General features: G+C 48.1%; 3 protein-coding genes across 5 annotated transcripts in view; all 3 read left to right on the top strand.

Moving 5' to 3' along the window:
• Nucleotides 1-14,224, top strand: part of LOC143766500 (uncharacterized) — a 250,253-nt gene that overhangs the window by 231,261 nt on the left and 4,768 nt on the right. The gene's annotated exons all lie outside the window — the stretch shown is intronic.
• Nucleotides 7,819-9,856, top strand: LOC143769315 (uncharacterized). Its single transcript, XM_077257812.1, has 2 exons — nt 7,819-8,175; nt 8,647-9,856. Exons 1-2 carry the CDS (start codon nt 7,915-7,917, stop codon nt 9,283-9,285), a joined length of 900 nt encoding a protein of 299 aa, XP_077113927.1. The 5' UTR covers nt 7,819-7,914; the 3' UTR covers nt 9,286-9,856.
• LOC143766498 (uncharacterized) overlaps nt 9,949-14,224 on the top strand; it is an 831,863-nt gene continuing 827,587 nt past the window's right edge. The window contains exon 1 of the mRNA XM_077254230.1: nt 9,949-10,661. The gene's annotated coding sequence lies outside the window, so the exon portion shown is untranslated. The remainder of the gene's footprint in view (nt 10,662-14,224) is intronic.

Raw genomic sequence — 14,224 nt, forward strand, 5'->3', positions numbered from 1 at the left:
ACTTCTGGACGGCAACTGGCGGTGTTGGAGCCCAGGGACAGGTGGAGGAGGAGGAGGTTGGAGGAGGTAGGAGGGATTGCCACACACACAGCAGGGGAACAGCTGACGTTACTGAACCCCAATAACAGAGGAGGGACTGTTGACTGTGCGTACAGCACTTCTGGACGGCAACTGGCGGTGTTGGAGCCCAGGGACAGGTGGAGGAGGAGGAGGTTGGAGGAGGTAGGAGGGATTGCCACACACACAGCAGGGGAACAGCTGACGTTACTGAACCCCAATAACAGAGGAGGGACTGTTGACTGTGCGTACAGCACTTCTGGACGGCAACTGGCGGTGTTGGAGCCCAGGGACAGGTGGAGGAGGAGGTAGGAGGAGGTAGGAGGGATTGCCACACACACAGCTGGGGAACAGCTGACGTTACTGAACCCCAATAACAGAGGAGGGACTGTTGACTGTGCGTACAGCACTTCTGGATGGCAACTGGCGGTGTTGGAGCCCAGGGACAGGTGGAGGAGGAGGTAGGAGGAGGTAGGAGGGATTGCCACACACACAGCTGGGGAACAGCTGACGTTACTGAACCCCAATAACAGAGGAGGGACTGTTGACTGTGCGTACAGCACTTCTGGACGGCAACTGGCGGTGTTGGAGCCCAGGGACAGGTGGAGGAGGAGGAGGTTGGAGGAGGTTGGAGGAGGTAGGAGGGATTGCCACACACACAGCAGGGGAACAGCTGACGTTACTGAACCCCAATAACAGAGGAGGGACTGTTGACTGTGCGTACAGCACTTCTGGACGGCAACTGGCGGTGTTGGAGCCCAGGGACAGGTGGAAAAGCAGAGGAACACAATGTAGGCCGAAGCCTGAGAAAGTCGAAAGGGAACCTTTAACCCCCCCCCAAGGCGTTTGTAGCTGAAAGAGCCAGCTTGTGCAGCACAAAAGATGCAAAAGGAAAAGGTGGCTCTTTTCATCATGCTCCTTGCAAACACAGAACTAAACACTTATGAAATGTGTCCCCTGCAACCGTAAAACCGTCCCGGAGGTGGGACTTTCCTTCGTAATGTGACGCAGCACAGCCGTCATTCCTACCCCCCCGGCGCCGCGCACCGGCTCCTCAGCGTTGGTTTATTCCGTCCCGGAGCCTGCGCTGTTATGTTATCCCGTGGCCAGGCACACTTAGCGCTGCCCGTCTTCTGGCATCATTTGGTGTCAGGATGGCTGCGCCTGTGCGGCCGCGCTGGCAGAGAGCCCGCCTCGCAGTGTCTTCTGATTTAATCCCACTGGGGGCCTGGGATCCATGGACATGCGCAGTGCATATCCTCGCCTCTCACTCCCCTCCCTACGGCTTCTTAAGACTGTGCGGTGTCACGGCCGTGGCATGCTATTAGGGACCAGCTGACACCGAACAGTCTGAAGAAGCCATAGGGAAATGAGTGAGAGGTGGAGGTTCAGATATGCACTGCGCATGTCCATGGATCCCAGGCCCCCAGTGGGATTAAATCAGAAGACACTGCGAGGCGGGCTCTCTGCCAGCGCGGCCGCACAGGCGCAGCCATCCTGACACCAAATGATGCCAGAAGACGGGCAGCGCTAAGTGTGCCTGGCCACGGGATAACATAACAGCGCAGGCTCCGGGACGGAATAAAACAACGCTGAGGAGCCGGTGCGCGGCGCCGTGGGGGTAGGAATGACGGCTGTGCTGCGTCACATTACGAAGGAAAGTCCCACCTCCGGGACGGTTTTACGGTATCAGTGGACACATTTTATAAGTGTTAAGTTCTGCGTGTGCAAGGAGCTAAACAAAAATAGCTACCTTTTCCTTGTGCAGCATTACTGCTGCACAAGGTGGCTCTTTCAGTAACAAACGCCTTGGGGGGGGGGGGGACAGATTCCCTTACATTTCAGTTGTTGTGTCAGCGTGGCGGTCGCATGACACATTGCCGGCTACACAGCTGGGGATCAGCTGACGTTACTGAAACCCAATAACACTGGGTCGTATGTTTTGACTGTGCAGACGGCACTTCTGAGCCTCAACTGGCGGTGTTGGAGCACAGGAATTTAAGTTCAGGTGGTAGAAAGATGAACACAACAGGAGACCTGGATAACGTATACAGTGACCTAATTATTTAATCAGGAGGAGGAGTGGCAAATTCCTGCGAGATCCAGGCCTTGTTCATTTTCAGGAAAGTAAGCCGGTCAACGTTATCGGAGGATAGTCGCATGCGACGGTCAGTTAGTACACCACCTGCAGCACTAAAGACACGTTCCGATAATACACTGGCCGCAGGGCAAGACAGCACCTCCAATGCATACTGGCTTAGCTCTGGCCATGTATCCAGCTTTGAGACCCAAAACTTGAAAGGGGAAGAGCCGTCTGGGAGTACAGCAAGAGGGCAAGACATGTAGTCTGTCACCATCTGACGGAACCGTTGCCTCCTGCTGACTGGAGCCGTCTGTGATGGTGTAGACTTTTGTGGGGGGCACAGAAAACTGTGCCACAGTTGGGCCATACTGGTCTTGCCTTGGGCAGAGGCACTGCTTCTGCTCCCTCTTTGTGCAGAGCCTCCTCCACTGCCTGGACGCACTGAGCTGCTTTGTAATGCACTAGCAGCACTTCTCTCAGTTGGAATGGAGAAGATGATGGAATTGACCAGTGTGTCTTGGTACTCCCGCATTTTTCGCTCCCGGTTCAACGGTGTGATGAGGCTTTCTACGTTGTCCCGGTAGCGAGGATCGAGGAGGGTGAACACCCAATAATCAGACATGTTGAGAATGTGGGCGATGCGGCGGTCGTTTCTCAGGCACTGCAGCATGTAATCCACCATGTGCTGCAGACTGCCAACTGCCCAAGAAACGCTGTCCCCTGCTGGAGGCGTGATCTCTGCCTGCTCGTCATCACCCCACCCTCGCTGTACACACTGAGTACTGGACAATTCGGTAACTCCCTCCTCTGGACGGACGTCTTCCTCCTCCATTGACTCCTCCTCATCCTCCTCACAAACTGTCCCCTGCCTACGCGTTTGTGAGGAACCACGTGGCGCTGACTGTCCAGAAGATGATGGAAATGGTGAATCCTCATCCTCCACCTCTTCCACAACATCATCCCTTAGCGCTTGCAGTGATTTTTCAAGCAGGCAGATAAGGGGGACAGTCATGCTGACTAGTGCATCATCTGCACTCGCCATCCGCGTGGAATAATCAAAGGGACGCAAAACCTGGCAGACGTCATTCATAGTGGCCCACTCTGTGGTTGTGAAGTCTGTACGGCGCTGACTGCGACTTTTTTGCGCCTGAAGCAGCTGGTACTCCATTACAGCTTGCTGCTGCTCACACAACCGCTCCAACATATGTAACGTGGAATTCCACCTGGTAGGTAGGTCACATATGATGCGATGTTCCGGCAGGCGGTGTCGGCGCTGCAGAGCCGCAATGCGCGCTTTTGCCGTGCTGGAACGCCGCAAGTGAGCACACTCTAGGCGGACCTTGTGCAGCAGTGCATCAAGATCCGGATAGTCCCTCAAAAAGCTCTGCACGACCAAATTGAGCACATGTGCCAGACATGGGATGTGAGTGAGGTTGCCGAGGCCCAGAGCTGCCACCAGATTTCGGCCATTATCACACACTACCATGCCTGGCTGGAGATTCGCTGGCACAAACCACACATCGCTCTCCTGCTTGATGGCATTCCAGAGCTCCTGCGCTGTGTGGCTACGATTCCCCAAAAAAATTAATTTCAACACGGCCTGTTGACGTTTGGCCACGGCTGTGCTCATGTCGGTCGTAACAGGTACACGTTCATCACGGGTCCATGTGGAGGTGGACTGTGACGGCTCCTGCAGCGATGATTCTGAGGAACTGGTGTAAGAGGAGGAGTCAATGCGTACAGAATGGATTCCTGCAATCCTTGGAGTGGGCAGGACACGTCCTGCGCCACTCGCACGGTCTGTACCTGGCTCAACGACATTAACCCAATGGGCAGTGAGGGAAAGGTATCGCCCCTGTCCATGTTGACTGGTCCACGCATCGGTGGTGAGGTGGACCTTGCTACTGACGGCGTTCAGAAGCGCGTGTTTTATGTGTCCCTCCACATGCTTGTGCAGGGCAGGGACGGCTTGCATGCTGAAGTAAAAGCGGCTGGGCACATTGTACTGTGGGACTGCCAATGACATCAAGTCACGGAAGCTGTCAGTCTCCACCAGCCTGAATGACAGCATTTCCAGTGACAGCAGTTTGGCAATGCCTGCAGTCAGAGCCTGTGCTCGTGGGTGGTTTGACGAGAAAGGCCGCCTTTTCTCCCATGCCTGTACTACCGATGGCTGTAGACTGGGCTGGGAGTGTGTGGATGACTGGGAAAGTGGTGCTGCGGGTGGAATTACAGCGGGTCTCTGGACAACAGGGCCAGAGGTTCTTCCACGGCGATCCTGGGAGGAAGCCGAACCAGCTGCGTGTGAGCTAGAGGAAGAGGCAACACGAGCTGAAGAGGTGGTAGCTGCCGCTGTTGGTTGGCCTACCTCTTCAGTGTGTTTTTCTAACTCCGCCGGGTGCCTGTTGCGCACATGTTTCCACATGTTGGAGGTATTGAGGTTGCTGACATTTCGACCTCTTTTGACTTTTTGATGACACACGTTGCATCTGACATAGCAAATGTCATCTGCAACTGTGTCAAAAAAGGACCAGGCACTGCAAGTCTTGGGAGCGCCCTTTTTGGCTTTTGGAAGAGACATGCTCCTAACGGGTGCCAAAGCGGAGGCTGCAGGATCCGCGGTCTTCCCCCTCCCTCTCCCTCTTTGGGCCGTACGGGGAATCTCTTCCTCAGAGCTGCTCCCACCACCTTCCTGTCCCTCACGCCAAGATGGGTCGAGGACCTCATCATCTACACTACCCTCTGCCCCCAACTGCTCCTCCTGGGTAGTCTCAGCAGCAGAGCACGCACCAGTAAGTGGCACCTGAGTGTCATCATCAGCTGATGCGGCCTGCGATGTGGTGACCGGAGCCACTGGCCCACCCGCCTCTTCAGAGGAAGACAGAAAAAGCTGTTGGGCATCACTGCACCCTGCCTCTTCTTCCATTTCTCCAATGCTGCTTGGCTGGCCCCCTGTTTCCAAGCCAAGAGATTCAGAGAACAGAAGTAGAGACGGCTCCTGTCCTGGGCTCTCTGTCTGCCTGGGCAATTTGGCAGGTGGTGAAGAGACAGATGGCTGCTCTCCAGTGCTCTGTGTCTGAGAGGATGTGGCACTAATGGAAGTTGATGCATTAGCTGCCATCCATCCGACAACAGCTTCAATTTGGTCTTGACGCAGCAGCGGTGTACGACGCTCTGACACAAAGCTGCGCATGAACGACTGTTGCCTGGTGAAAGTGGGTGCTGATGAGTCACCGGTGCCCGCAGCAGGCACAGAATCCCCACGTCCCCTCCCTGCTCCGCGCCCACGCCCACGCCCACGTGCCTTACTCACTGCCTTCTTCATCTTGGTTGACTGATAAAGATAAGCAGAAAAGTACTAACGGATTTGTGTGCTTATTCCTGAGCAACTCCTCCTAACAGGTATAAGAAACACTAATTTTCTAAAGTGTAGACTAGACTTTAATATGAGCTAATGTGGCCTACAGAAATGTAAAGTGGTGTCACTGGTGTGTTTGGTGAACTTTATTATTTATTTCTTTTTTGGGGGCTGAACTGACAACAGATAGAGCTGCAGTCACACAGAGACCGTGCAGACAGCCGTAAACGGCGCTGCAAGGCCCAAAAACCCTCCTCTACTTTATCCTATGTAGTGTTTTTCCACAAATTAGCTGGAGACGGGTGGAAAGACACTAATAGGATTTTTTTAAATTAATTAGCAGCAGACTACACTACTTGAAAAAAAATTAAAATTGATTTGGCGGTATGACGCAGTGAACAACCCTGAGCTGGAGACAACCAGGCTACGGCTGCTCACAGACTACAGGGCGAGCTGCAGTCACACGGAGACCGTGCAGACAGCCGTAAACGGCGCTGCAAGGCCCAAAAACCCTCCTCTACTTTATCCTATGTAGTGTTTTTCCACAAATTAGCTGGAGACGGGTGGAAAGACACTAATAGGATTTTTTTAAATTAATTAGCAGCAGACTACACTACTTGAAAAAAAATTAAAATTGATTTGGCGGTATGACGCAGTGAACAACCCTGAGCTGGAGACAACCAGGCTACGGCTGCTCACAGACTACAGGGCGAGCTGCAGTCACACGGAGACCGTGCAGACAGCCGTAAACGGCGCTGCAAGGCCCAAAAACCCTCCTCTACTTTATCCTATGTAGTGTTTTTCCACAAATTAGCTGGAGACGGGTGGAAAGACACTAATAGGATTTTTTTAAATTAATTAGCAGCAGACTACACTACTTGAAAAAAAATTAAAATTGATTTGGCGGTATGACGCAGTGAACAACCCTGAGCTGGAGACAACCAGGCTACGGCTGCTCACAGACTACAGGGCGAGCTGCAGTCACACGGAGACCGTGCAGACAGCCGTAAACGGCGCTGCAAGGCCCAAAAACCCTCCTCTACTTTATCCTATGTAGTGTTTTTCCACAAATTAGCTGGAGACGGGTGGAAAGACACTAATAGGATTTTTTTAAATTAATTAGCAGCAGACTACACTACTTGAAAAAAAATTAAAATTGATTTGGCGGTATGACGCAGTGAACAACCCTGAGCTGGAGACAACCAGGCTACGGCTGCTCACAGACTACAGGGCGAGCTGCAGTCACACGGAGACCGTGCAGACAGCCGTAAACGGCGCTGCAAGGCCCAAAAACCCTCCTCTACTTTATCCTATGTAGTGTTTTTCCACAAATTAGCTGGAGACGGGTGGAAAGACACTAATAGGATTTTTTTGAATAAATTAGCAGCAGACTACACTACTTGAAAAAAAAAAAAAAAAAAAGAACAGTATGAGGCAATGAACCACCCTCCCTGAACTGAATACAACCAGCTATGGATGGCCTATGTGGCTGCACTCAGACTAGAGAGTGGGCTGCACTCACACACACACACACACACACAGACCTTGCAGATCGCTGTGAAAACAGCGCTACAAGGCAAAAGCAAGGTGAATAGTAGGTGAACACAGCGGTTGCTAAATTAGCCTTTGGAAAGCACAAAGAAGCAAATCGCTATCTCTAAACTGTCCCTCAGTCAGCAAACAGCGTCCTGTCACTAACTGAATTCACAGCAGAGTGATCGGAAAATGGCGCCAGCGACTTTTAAACTGCATCATGACATCATTTCAGCAGCCAATCACAGCCTTGCCAGTAGTTTCATGCCCTCCATGCTAAACAGGATGTGCCCACACTTGGAATCATTCTCATTGGCTGAATTTCGGAATTTTGAATCTGGGAACTTCCGATTCCGGTATCCGATACGCGGCAAGTATCGGAATCCCGGTATCGGAATTCCGATACCGCAAGTATCGGCCGATACCCGATACTTGCGGTATCGGAATGCTCAACACTAGTAGACATGTGGGAAATTTTATTTATTAACTATTTTGTGTCACATAACTCTCTGGTTTAACAGAATAAAAATTCAAAATGTGAAAATTGCAAAATTTTCAAAATTTTCGCCAAATTTCCATTTTTTTCACAAATAAACTCAGAAATTATCGACCTAAATTTACCACTAACATGAAGCCCAATATGTCACGAAAAAACAATCTCAGAACCGCAAGGATCCGTTGAAGCGTTCCTGAGTTATTACCTCATAAAGGGACACTGGTCAGAATTGCAAAAAATGGCAAGGTCATTAAGGCCAAAATAGGCTGGGTCATGAAGGGGTTAAAAGATGCCTATTATCATCTTCCCATACATGCCGAACATCAGCAGTACCTAAGAGTAGCAGTCATTCTGGAAGGACAGGTTCGTCACTTTCAGTATGTAGCAATGCCATTTGGGCTTTCTATGGCTCCCCGCATCTTCACTAAGGTGATATTAGAAGTGATGGCTCATCTACGCCAACGGGACACCTTGATAATACCCTACCTAGATGATTTTCTAGTAGTAGGGAACTCTATACTTCAGTGTAAAACTCGTTTATCTAATACGATCTCGTCCCTACAGGAGTTGGGTTGGATCGTCAACTTCGAAAAATCCCGGCTGAATCCAGAGACCGTTCAAATATTTCTAGGAATCCAGCTAGACTCCGTAAGTCAGAGATGCTTCCTTCCTCACTCAAAAAGACTGACTATACAATCAAGGGTATCAGAGGCAATGAACAACCCCTACATGACACTTAGAAAGGCCATGTCTTTACTGGGATCTTTATCATCATGTATCCCAGCTGTACCGTGGGCATAAATTCATACTCGTCTATTACAGTATGAAGTGTTGTCAGCTCAGGGGAAAGATGGACATCTGGAAAGTAAAATAACTCTTTCCAGAGATGTCTTAGAATCTCTATCCTGGTGGCTAGACATGGAACACCTTTCAAGGGGTGTACCATGGATAATAGACCCTTCTAAAATAATTACCACCGACGCCAGCCCTATTGGGTGGGGTGCACATATGGAAGATAGTCTGGCCCAAGATACTTGGGACCAGGCAGAATTGACGTGTTCCTCCAATTGGAAGGAGTTAAAAGCAGTAGAATATGCCTTAAATAATTTTCTTCCGCAGATTCAAGGAGCAAATGTAAGAATTTACTCGGACAATTCCACCACAGTGGCATATGTGAACCGTCAGGGTGGTACAAGGTCAGGAAGTCTAATGACCATAGCTGCAGACATCTTCCAGCTGGCAGAGACTCATCTAACATCCCTAACAGCCCTGCACATCAAAGGTGTAGAGAACATCAGGGCAGACTACCTCAGCCGAAACGAGCTACGTCAAGGGGAATGGACCTTAAACAAATCCATATTCAGAATGATAACAGAATCATGGGGGATACCACAAATAGACCTATTTGCCAAAAGAGACAACCGGCAAGTAAAAAGGTTCACTTCCCTGAACGTCACGGATCACCCAGATAAGTTGGACTCTCTCCACCATCCTTGGAGGTTCAAACTGGCATACGCCTTTCCTCCGATGTCTCTGATTCCACTAGTGATCAGAAAAATCAGGATGGAACAAGCAAGAGTGATCCTCATTGCACCGTTCTGGCCGAAAAGACCATGGTTCTCTTGTCTCCAGACCATGTGCCTATGCGACCCATGGATTCTCCCATCAGACAAGGAGCTGCTGTCCCAAGGCCCCTTTTTCCACCCGCAAGTGAAAGGTCTTCACTTGACGGTGTGGAATTTGAGAGGCAACTATTAAGTTCAAGAGGGTTCTCAGTAGAACTGGTAAACACCCTCTTATTGAGCAGAAAAAGATCTACCACCCTAATATATAGTAGGGTATGGAATACATTTTTGGATTTTTACACAGTACCGTTCACTAAGCAAGTTCCGATCACACCTATTCTAGAGTTCATGCAAAAAGGCCGAGAATTAGGATTATCTGTAAATACCTTGAGAGTTCAGGTCTCGGCCTTAGGAGCCCTATATGGATGCAATATAGCAGCTAATAGGTGGATCTCCAGATTCATAAAATCTTGTGAATGTAGTAAACCGGTCCATATTCCCCGTCTACCTCCGTGGGATTTAAATCTATTACTAGAGGCCTTAACCAGCTCCCCATTTGAGCCACTATATTCCATACCTTTAAATGTCCTGACATATAAAGTAGCCCTATTGGTAGCCTTAACCTCAGCTAGACGGGTTAGCCACATCCAGGCCCTATCAGTAGACCCACCCTTCTTACTGATATTCCATGATCGGATAGTCCTAAAACCAGACCCCTCATACCTCCCTAAGGTAGCGTCCACCTACCACAGGTCACAAGAGATATTTCTCCCTTCCTTTTTTGATTCACCTGTAACTCCAGAACAATAAAAGTTCCACACCTTAGATGTCAGAAGAGCCTTCCTGACGACTTATATAGAAAGGTGTCAGACATGGAGGGAGAGTAGGGCTCTGTTTATCTCCTTTCAGGGCCACAAGAAAGGACATGGGGTCACGAGAGCTACCATATCTCGATGGATCAGAGATGCTATCTGCTTGGCCTATACGTCAAAAGGCGAGATTCCTCCAGTGGGTATAAAAGCACACTCAACACGAGCCATGGCTTCCTCCTGGGCGGAACAAGCAGATGTTCCGATCCATCTAATATGTAAGGCCGCAACTTGGTCTACACCTTCTACCTTTTACAACCATTATAGACTCGATCTATCTACATCTTCTAATCTCACCTTTGGTAGAGCTGTTCTTAGTACAGTAATCCCACCCAAAGAATGACTCTCTGAAAATCTCTCATGTGGGGTGCTGTCGTGGCGAAGGGTAAAAAGCCGGATTACTTACCGGTAATGCTCTTTTAATGAGTCCACGACAGCACCCATTTACTACCCTCCCTAAGTTATTCACAGCTCTTCCTTTTAAGTTCACAAATAATGGTTGTATAGAGTTTAAGATATTTATGTTGCTGAATAAGAATTAATACTAAAGCTTTTGCGGTTCCCTTTTTGTACTCTGTAAACTAAACTGAGGAGGAGAGGGGACCGCCTCCTTTTATTCTGTAGGTTTCCTGTTCCTATGGGGCGGATCCCTCTCTCTCATGTGGGGTGCTGTCGTGGACTCATTAAAAGAGCATTACCGGTAAGTAATCTGGCTTTTTTAGGGACCACATCACATTTGAAGTGAGTTTGGGGGTCAATATGACAGAAAATACCCAAAAGTGACACCATTCTAAAACTGCACCTCTCAGGGTGCTCATAACCTCATTCAAGAAGTTTATTAACCCTTCACGTTCTTCACAGGAATGAATGGAATGTGGAAGGAAAAAATTTCATTTACTTTTCTTTCACAAAAATTTTCCTTTAGACCTAATTTTTTTTGTACAATATTTTGTTTAGCAATTTCTCCTGAGCATGCCGATACCCCATATGTGGGGGAAATCTACTGTTTTGGCGCATGGCAGAGCTTGGAAGGGAAGGAGCGCCATATTGGAGAGCAGATTTTGCTGGAATTGTTTGTGGGTGACATGTCACATTGTCAGAGCCCCCGACGTGTCTAAAGAGTGGAAACCCCCCAACAAGTGACCCCATTTTGAAAACTAGACCCCGTTTCAAGGAACTTATCTAGATGTCTGGTGGGCACTTTGAACCCTCAAATGCTTCACAGAAGTAAATTACGTACAGCTGTGAAAATAAATAATCATATTTTTTCCACAAGAAATGATCTTTTCGCCCTCAATTTTTTTCCAATAGCTAACAGGAGAAATTGGACCCCAAAGGTTGTTGTGCAATTTGTCCTGAGTATGCTGACACCCCATATGTGGGGGAATGCTACTGTTTGGGCACATGGCAGAGCTCGGAAGGGAAGGAGCGCCTTATTGGAGAGCAGATTTTGCTGCAATTGTTTGTGGGTGACATGTCAAGCTGTCAGAGCCCTTGAGGTACCAGCACAGCATAAGCCCCCAAAAGTGACTACATTTTACAAAAAACTTACCTGAATGAATTCTTCTAGTAGTGCAGTGAGCATACTGACACCACAGCTGTTCCGTAGAAAATTATACCATTGGACAGTGAAGGAAAATAATTACGTTTACCACTGAAATGTTGTTTTAACCCCAGAATTTACATTGGAAAATAGGTAGATAGGTAAATGGTCACTACACCCATAGATGAATTCGCAGAGGGGTGTCATTTCCAATTCCCAGAGGGGTGTCCGTTCCAAAATGAGGTAACTTCAGGGGGATTCTGCTGTTATGGCACTTTGGAGAGCCGCTTAGTGCCAGAGCAACAGAATTTCCCTGGCGGGCCCCCATTTTGGAAATGACACACCTCTGGGAATTCATCTATGGATATAGTGACCATTTCCACTACATGGATGATTTCCAGAAACACATAGTGGAAGTTTTAGAGCAAAAATTGCAAAAATGTCATTGTAGTGCCCAATATATTGTCCCCAGCTTGTGTCTCTGGAGACATCCCCCCACCTACCCCCAGAAATTAGGTCGGCTCTACTCAAATGTGTCACTAAATAAACCAAATGCTTGACTGTCAAAACAGTTAAAAAACGTGGTTCTGTGTGGAAGATTTTAAATCCGCCATGGAGGCATAAGGCTGGCAATGATGGGCATTGTGGGCAATAATAGCGGGTATCATGCCTCATTCCTCTCTTGGAACATACACAACATCTTCTCTGGGGTTCTTTCTTGTTTCAGTTGCTGGAATGAGTGCAATAAAATGTCGCTCAGTGAGTCTTCTGACATCTTCAGATTCTAAAGGATTGGCGGGGACAACATTTTCAAAAACAAGATTTTCAATGACCTTTTCCTGATAATCAATGAAAGTATCTGCATTTCCGGCTGTTTGTATAACACAAAAGAATTATATGTGACCACCTGAAACAAATAAATGACTAACTTTTTATACCAGGTATATGATTTTCTTGATACCTGGTATGGCTGTAGAACCTGGTCTGCAAGGTCCACACCCCCCATATATTTGTTGTAGTCAATGAAAGACACAGGTTTTGTAGTAGTGTATCCCTGTTGGTCTGCAGTGGCCCTTGTGGCATTCGTGTGGATCGAGCTCAGGATAAAAATGTTTTTTTTAATCCTTGTACTTAGGGGCAAGCAGCTCTCCACTGCATAAAGCCCCTGACTGCCCCTTTCAGAACTTTTCATTGACCAATGTTTGTGGAAACAACTGATGGTTTTTGCGAATGGTCCCACAAGCCCCTATGTTATGTTCAGCCAGACTTTTAAATAGGGGTATGCTGGTGTAGTCGTTGTCAACAGACAGATTGTAGCCTTTTTGTAAAAATTGATTTATCAGCTTCCAAATAATTTTTCCAGATGTCACCAGATAAGTAGGGCATCCTGCTGGGTTTAGTTGGCTATCTTTCCCCTCATAAATGCGAAAAGCTGATGTATATCTGGTTGAACTCTTGCACATTTTATAGAGCTTTATTCCGAACATTGCCCTCTTAGAAGGATTAAATTGCTTGGGGTGCAGTCTTCCTTTGAATTTTACATGGGACTCATCAATGGAAATGTTCTCTGTTGGGGTGTAAAGCTTTAAGAACTTTTCTGTCAAGTCTTCGATGATGGGTCTGATTTTGAATAGTATGTAATGTACTGGGGCATTTCTGGGCAGGCTTCGACTGTTGTCATTTAAAATGCCAAAATCTCATAAGCATTTCATAATGGGTCCTAGGAAGAATGGCAGGAAACATTGGGGTGGCTTGAACAGGGCGGTTGGACCAATAGGACCAAATTTTTGTTAACAAGCCCCATAGCTAATGTAAGTCTGAAATTTTTTTTCATTTCTAGGACATTAGTTGTTGTCCATAAATTTGACCTAGCATAATAGGATCTTGGATTCTGGCTGATGAATTGGGACATATATAAATTTGTTTGTAGGATAATATGCTCTAGCAAGCTATCTGTCAGAAGTAAATTAAAAAAATTAACTGGTCCAAAATTTTCCACCTCCACATTTATACCAGGAATGGCATTTAAATTAGGGATGACTGGAGTAGCTGAATCCGAAGCCTCCCACCTGGGAAATGCTACATCAAGAGGCACAGCCCCTCGGACATCGGTGTGCGCCAATTCACGAGCACTAGGGACAGCGCTAGTACTGGGCATTGTTCCCTGAGTTGGAGACATTTCTCCAGAAGCGCTATTTGTCCTTCTTGTTCTACTGGTCCTTGTGTGTGAGGATGGACCAGAATCACTGCTCATTTCTGAGCTATGCATGTAGGATATCTGCGGAGACACCATCACGTGTTTCTCAACGCAAGCAGTGAATAACCAGGCCTTTCCCCGGGAAGGAACAACCACGGGAAGGGCAGCATCCAATAAAGGAAAACATCCAATACAGGAAAACCACCTATGCCAAGCATGGTATCCATCCACAGACAGCTGTTTTGGGGTGTTTGCCCCTCATCAGTGTGGAGTAGGAATCTGGCTATTAGGAGCAGTGCCTAGTAAAAGGCTGTAAAGGCACAGATGATTGGCCTCGGGGAGACCAAAACATCCAACACCGCGGAGACACCATCACGTGTTTCTCAACGCAGGGATCCAGAACACTGCCCCCATCCTTTATGGGAAATATGCAAATGCATGTAGGATATCTGCGGAGACACCATCACGTGTTTCTCAACGCAAGCAGTGAATAGCCAGGCCTTTCCCCGGGAAGGAACAACCA

This window comes from Ranitomeya variabilis, chromosome 4, assembly GCF_051348905.1.
Source record: "Ranitomeya variabilis isolate aRanVar5 chromosome 4, aRanVar5.hap1, whole genome shotgun sequence".
NCBI classification, from domain to species: domain Eukaryota; kingdom Metazoa; phylum Chordata; class Amphibia; order Anura; family Dendrobatidae; genus Ranitomeya; species Ranitomeya variabilis.

Bases quoted from the DNA above. Each gene is read 5' to 3' on its own strand.
- LOC143769315 (XM_077257812.1), top strand. From the start codon at position 7,915: ATGCCATTTGGGCTTTCTATGGCTCCCCGCATCTTCACTAAGGTGATA. The intron at 8,176-8,646 runs GTAAGTCAGAGA...TTTCTTCCGCAG, and splicing joins TAGGAATCCAGCTAGACTCC to ATTCAAGGAGCAAATGTAAG.